At 36.0% G+C, this 6,689-nt stretch overlaps 2 protein-coding genes across 2 annotated transcripts in view; one reads left to right on the plus strand and one right to left on the minus strand.

Annotated features, from left to right (window-relative positions):
* Positions 1-119: 119 nt before the first annotated feature.
* LOC140005151 (phosphatidyl-N-methylethanolamine N-methyltransferase-like) lies at positions 120-2,554 on the minus strand. The gene is made up of 2 exons (XM_072045547.1): positions 2,152-2,554; positions 120-658 (listed from the first exon to the last, which is right to left on the minus strand). Exons 1-2 carry the CDS (start codon positions 2,529-2,531, stop codon positions 409-411), a joined length of 630 nt encoding a protein of 209 aa, XP_071901648.1. The 5' UTR covers positions 2,532-2,554; the 3' UTR covers positions 120-408.
* A 3,694-nt stretch (positions 2,555-6,248) lies between these two features.
* LOC140005152 (probable N-acetyltransferase HLS1) overlaps positions 6,249-6,689 on the plus strand; it is a 2,861-nt gene continuing 2,420 nt past the window's right edge. The window contains exon 1 of the mRNA XM_072045559.1: positions 6,249-6,650. Within this exon, the coding sequence (XP_071901660.1) occupies positions 6,429-6,650 (222 nt within the window). The 5' untranslated portion in view covers positions 6,249-6,428. The remainder of the gene's footprint in view (positions 6,651-6,689) is intronic.

Raw genomic sequence — 6,689 nt, forward strand, 5'->3', positions numbered from 1 at the left:
CAAGCATATCACTGTTAAACACATCCTTGTTCAAGCCTTCAGAAGGAAGAAGAAGAAGAAGATTTAAAGGCTTGAATAGATAATTTTTTTTTATCTATTAGCTGGCTAGAAACTCAAGCTGTAAAAACTAGTAGCAGTTCATTATTCAGTCTAAGTCATGCATCAAATTGGAACCACTAAAACGCAACAGTATTGGCACCCCAATCCACAAAAAAAAAAAAAGGGAAAGGATGACTTAAAAAGGCATTCTAATGATCAACCAGAACATACTATGTTCGCATTCGGCCCTATCAAGAAGTAAATGAAAAACAAAACTCATGGTTAGGGGTCCCTAGGGACCATACAAGTATTGTGCAACACGGGTCAAAATTTCTTCAGCACTTATTTCTTCAATCCGCAGATTAGCGATTAAGAAATAGCCTCTGCACGAGTACTTGGGTCTTCCTTAGATTCCAGATGTATCATGAACGCATAACCCAGGACCCATAAAAGGATATATAGGTATGGAACCCAAGACAGACAAGCAAGAAGACTCATAACACTACCAACATACTGTGGATCTTTGATAACTCCAAAAGGAAAGTCTGTCACCCATGGGATGGTCTTTCCAAATCGAACCCCATAGTAAGTTCCTGATTCTCCCAGTAGTTGATATACCCTGCATTCAATTGTGTGTTTTAACAGATTGTAGCGAAAATATTAGTAATCAAACATACAACGCCGCCAAATTAGTTAACAGCAAATGAAATAGATATCATCCGTGCATTTTGCATCAAATACTAACAATACTTGGCTCCATTAAATGATCTTAATCAACCTCCAAGTTCCTGTCCTTCACAGTTCACACACAGGAAAGTTATCCTATAGAACAAATTTCCGAAGCTTAAGTTGTAGAATGTGTTCTGCATCCACATATAGAAACAACTTTGTTTAAATAGGACTTTGATTTTCCAACTTCCCAATTCTCACTGTGAACAAGTTTTTGGATTCCAACAGCCAAGAGGCCATATTCTTTTAAGTCCATTGCTCTAAATACTAATTTATGACACCACAAGAGAAGTGACAGCATCTGATCAACTGCAGTATTACTCTTCTACCTTAGTTGTCTCTTTTACGTCTGTGTTTTCCTGTTCATTTACATTTTCTGCCTCTATCTCAGATATCCAGAAAAGTTGTTGACGTCATTGTTTAGTAGCATCTCTTCCTCTTTTCTATATAGCATTCCTCCTTAGGCTAAATCCAGCACCAAAATCCCTATAGCTATCAAATCCTGCAAGTCAGGTATTTAATCAAATGACAGATGAACAGAGCGTAACTTAAGTTGATCACAATCTCTATTCTACATATGCAGTATAGAAAGATCATTCCCCTAGTGTGACTTGATTAATTTGTTGAAAGTTCCAAGGGTTTTTCCTGGAACATGTAGGTGAAGTATGTAAAAGGGGACTAATCTATGAACCTATTCCTCCAGCTTGTAGCTATATAATTCCATCTAGAGACTCTAAAGGAAACATCTTGCTTGATGGCACAAGGAACAAATTCTAGTTAAAAGCCAGCACTCATCTTTCTTCTCAGGAATAAAAGTAAACTTTCTAATACCTCGCCTTGTCAGCGCCAAACCTTGGCACGTACTCGTTCATCAAATTTTACTAGAAGGCTGATTCCGAATGTAAAACTTGAGACATGATAATTTGTTTATCTATTAATGACACAAAATCACAGTTTATGTAGAGACACATTTGTACTCATATTATTTCTAAGCTAGCATACAGGTAAAATTGGGGGCACCTGAAATAGGCCAAACACCACCAAGACCTTTACAAATTACAAAAACTCTTCTTCTACCTTCCTCCTATTGACGTAGAAAGAACAATTATTTGCAAAGAAAATAAAGAACTAACATTTCTCAAAAAAGATAAAGAAAAATCTTCAATCAGGGCATCAAATGATTCTCTATCATTCAAACATTCACAGCATTTCCAGATCAAAAAACGCATATGAAAATCCATATTAGATTAAAAGTTTCCATCTGGGATCTCAATCAATTCCTCAAAATCTCAAACTTCAACAGCATTTCCAATATCAAAGACTTAAATGACTGCACATTTACAAAGCTACATAATATGAGGCAAATGGACAAAGCGGAATAACCTGAAATTTAGGAACTGGCCGAATATGAAGAGGGGCCAGAAGTAGAAAGGAGGCGGCCAAGAAAGCGTTGAAACGGCAAGCAGAGATGCAAACTGAACCAACTTCAGAAAATGAGACACCATTGCCATAACTTTGCAGGGGTCACTTCCTTTCCCCCATAGATTTACCCATGTCTGAGGCTGAGTCCACAGCCAATAGTAAAATGGGAATGGTGATATCACCCCTAAGCAAGCCAGCAAACCCATAATTTTTCCCTTTATCGAAGTACTGTTACTATCCACCAGGATTCCTTCCTTAATTTCTGAGCTCAATTGGTTCGAGTGTTTCATCAATCTGGGCGAAGAAACTGATTTTGTGACGTTGTTGTCCTGGGTTGCCATGGGCTGGGAGTTTTGGATGCTTCCTACCGGTGGGCTGGATGTCGTGTCTTGAACGATTGGACTTGTTGGCCCATAAAATCAGATTTAGTTATAATAGAAAAGCTTTCCTGGCCCATTAAATCATATTTCCGTTTGAGAATAAATTGCATAAATGGTCCCTCATATTTGCAAAACTATCCTTCTCTAGTCTTCTACATTTTTTGGTTCCTAAAACATTTACAGTGCGTTTGAGAGGAGAGAAATTTGGCCAGAAAAGAAAAGAAAGTGATACGGGAAATCAATTTTCCATCTTTGAGGAGATTCTTGATGTTAGAAAAGAAAGCTAGATCTGTTAATGAAAATGAACTGATTTAGTTAGATCTATTTAACACTACGGTAGAGAAAAGTTTTCTGCCCATTTTGGGCTGATTTGGATGAAAAGTGGAAGAGTGCCTATAATTTTTTTTGTTCAAAATGCCAATTGTGTTCTTAAATGGTTATTGAATAAATTTTTAATGACATATGTATTCAAAATCTTTTCACTTTTTTCTTTTAATTCTCAAACAACATCAAAATCACTTATTTTCTTTTCTTTTATAACTTAAGGTTTCTTTTCTTTTCTTTTCTACCCTAAACTCCCAATCTAGCCATTAACGTGCAGTAAGATCTTTAGTCATTAATCTCATTTTGTGGCCATTTTTGCCTCATGATCTTAGTCATTATTAGTTTGTCTATATAAGCAATTTTTGGACATTATAGGGAAAAAATTGAGATATTTCTTAAAAATTTCTCAATCATCTTTTATTTTTACACACATCATATCATGAAAAATATTATAAAAATTTTCATGAAAATATGATCTAAATGAACCCATATTGATCTCTTAATGGAGAAAGGATAAAGAAAGAATAATATGCAAATGTGAGGGATTGTTTCATTTTATTTTATGACTATGGAATGAAAATGTTTGCATACGAAAACTGGTAGGATGTCGGACCCTTTTCGCTTTTTTGGGATGTGCATTTCTATTACAATACTACTATTATCAGAGAAGAAGGACTTTGTTTTGCTGTTTGAACTGTTCGTTGATTCCTTTTTCTTTTTCTTACCAACAATGTGGTGATATTTTTGTGAGTGGAAGTGGACGCATTTTCCAGCTTCACTCAGTAGTATCTTCAAGAACTATATCGTCTTCCTGCATTGTTTCTTACATCACATAAAATGCTACTGTGTCACGTCTGCTTGCCATAATATGAGCATGGAAAACACCTATGATAATACAGAAAATGACATAAACCAACCAGTTTGTTGGATGGAACAATTTAAACTCAACTGTCTGTGGCCGAATAAAATCTCGATCGCCTCTTTAGAGATCATTCATATCAAGCTTAAGTTTCATCATCTTCTTCCACTTTCTCAACCTTGTTTGCCACGATTCCACGAGAGAATTCTGGGCGGCATTATTTGCAGCAGTTCATGATGAGAGAACAAAATTAATCAGAGGGAACCTTCCAAAGGGCTCCTAGCTCACTAGGTACTGTAGAAAATGACGTTGAACGAAGAAAGAATATACTGTAGAGAGTATATTGTTAGATGGTAGAAATTTCTTCCTCCCTTTTCATCTGGCTGCGAAACGTATCCCTTCATACTTCCCTATCATACTTTTTCAAGATTTAACTTTATGATTTATGACTGGGGAATTTACAAGTTGAAATATTCTGTCAATTAGAGTGACTATTGTGGTCAGTCAATTTCCATATCTCCCATAAAGTATTCGTAAATATAGACATACAAATGATGCTGGAAAAGTCGCACACAATTATTGCCAATACGTACATTCTTCATGTCATGAAATAGAAAGGTGTATTTCCACGAAGCAACCTACAAATTTTTTATCCACCAACCTACAAATGCTTGTATCAAGAAAGATTGATTGACTTGAGAGCCATAAATTGATTATTTCCTGCATGCATTCTTGCATCAGAAAATATGCAGTATTAGTATGTTGATTACACGAGCAGGAAAGGGAAAGAACAAAGAGAATCGTACGTATGAACAGTTAAGAGTAGTACGTTATCCACAGGAAACTTCCTAAAATTGGTGGCTTCAGTCTTTGTTGTGAGTGGAGAATTCGTTGTGCTTGCGTCGCCCCTGGCTTTGGCTCTGGCTTTGGAAGATAAAGCCGTTCGAGGACCAAAAAAATTGTATTCGACAGAGGAATTATTACTTTGCAACCAACACCGCAAGAATTCTATACCATTCTTTTTAAGGTACGCGTTTCGCTTGATGATTGGAAGAATTTTAAGCGTTTCTTATGTTTAATAAATAATATAAGATAATGCGATCATCAGGGAATGCTCCCAAGAGCCATCCACATGTCCACCAATAAACCCTTTCTTGGCCATTATTCTACAGACTCAACGCGAACCCAATAATTGACCCTACCAAAGTGATGCAATGATAAAAAAAAAAGTGATGCAATGATAAAAAAAAACAAGTTCTTGGGGTTTCTTATTTTTTTTATTTGTGTGTGTGTATATATATATATATATATATATATTAATTTTAATTTTGAATAAAAAGGCTTAATTATGAAATATCACAGGCAGCAGCAGAAAAGGGAGACAGAAATTTGTGATTTTTTCAGAGGGAGGGTAAAGAAAAAGCATACTCATTCTCAATAATGTTTCTTAAAATTATACACGAGTATCTGATTTCTCTCAATCCGCTGCTCCAGAGAAATGAGAAAACTAAGAAGTGCATTAAAAGGGATTATTGTAAAAGATCCAGAAAATGCTGTAATAAGCTGCATTTTTTAATTTGCCATGATCAATCTGATAATGCTCAAGGCGACAACCAGGACTTCAGCTTGTAAGGTACCATCGGGGCCGGGTATATGCATACATAACTAGATAATTCATGAAAAAAAAAAGGGCAAATTACATTTTACCCTCCTATGGCTCAGTATTTTTTTTTTACATAATTCCCTTGTGATTACAAAAACTATACATAATCTTCTCATGATTTGAATTAGAGTGTCAAAGTGACGGAAATAGTCATCCGTGACGGAACTTTTAAAAATATCGAAATTACCCTTATAAATACATGACACACTAACCCTGTATGATTTTTATGTTTTACCATATAATCCCCTTATGATTTTTAAAACATATACATAATCCCCCTTGATTAATAAATAATTTTCAACTTTACATAAGCGCATTTTTGAAATTTTAGCTGACTCCGTTACGAGTAATCATTTCCGTCACTTTGATACTTTAATTCAAATCACGAGGGGGTTATGTATAACTTTTGAAATCATAGGAGAATTATGTAAGAAAATACTAAATCACTAGGGATAAAGTGAAATTTGCCCAAAAAATAAAAAACATTTCTAACCAAATCTAAGTGATGTGAAAGATAAAATTAAAGCACATTTGCCAAGAACCAGTGATTCAAATACTAGTTGGTGGATGAGTAGTGCGCCTAACATAAAATGAAATATGTCAAGCAGCACAATGCGTGTAGTGAAAAGTAAGAACTTTAACAACTTCACATTTACAAAAGCCAAAAGTTAATCAAGTAGTGAGAAGAATATGTTTACAAATACATGGCCACACACTTCCACATATATAGTTAGACCCCAGTGCCGAGATCAAAATTGGACCAATTATTGGATACACACTGCCTAGATAAAAAACACTCACCATTCCCCAAAAAGCACATGCGAAAATATATAGACTTGTGGATAGACACTCCACATTCCCATGTCAAGTTTAGGACTAATTAAAGACCTACGGTCGAACTTCCAAAGCTGCCTTCTTGCTATCTATCCAGATGGTTATATATAAATAAGCCACAATCCATAAGCTTGTTTGCATTGATTTACTTCTACCCTTTCAGCTCCTAATTATACAAATGTCAACTAAAATAGCAGCTGAGAGTTTTCCAAATCCACCACCAGGAGAAAAGCCAGTACTGGTGGTGGTGAGAGTCTACGATGGAGAAAGAGATAAGGCGGCGGTGGAGGAGTTGGAGAGGCAGTACGAGGTCGGAAAACCCGGGAAGCCGTCGGTTGTCACAGACCTCATGGGCGATCCTACTGCTCGCATCCGCAACTTCACCTCCCACATCATGCTGGTAACGCTCAACTCATCAATTTCCTAACTCTCTTGAGTG

This window comes from Coffea arabica, chromosome 4c (genome assembly GCF_036785885.1).
Source record: "Coffea arabica cultivar ET-39 chromosome 4c, Coffea Arabica ET-39 HiFi, whole genome shotgun sequence".
NCBI classification, from domain to species: domain Eukaryota; kingdom Viridiplantae; phylum Streptophyta; class Magnoliopsida; order Gentianales; family Rubiaceae; genus Coffea; species Coffea arabica.

What these genes read in the sequence shown, in the direction of transcription:
- LOC140005151 (XM_072045547.1), bottom strand. Translation starts at nt 2,531, where the DNA reads ATGGCAACCCAGGACAACAACGTCACAAAATCAGTTTCTTCGCCCAGA. An exon ending in GGCCAGTTCCTAAATTTCAG is followed by an intron (nt 659 to 2,151) that starts GTTATTCCGCTT and finishes AATTGAATGCAG; the next exon opens with GGTATATCAACTACTGGGAG.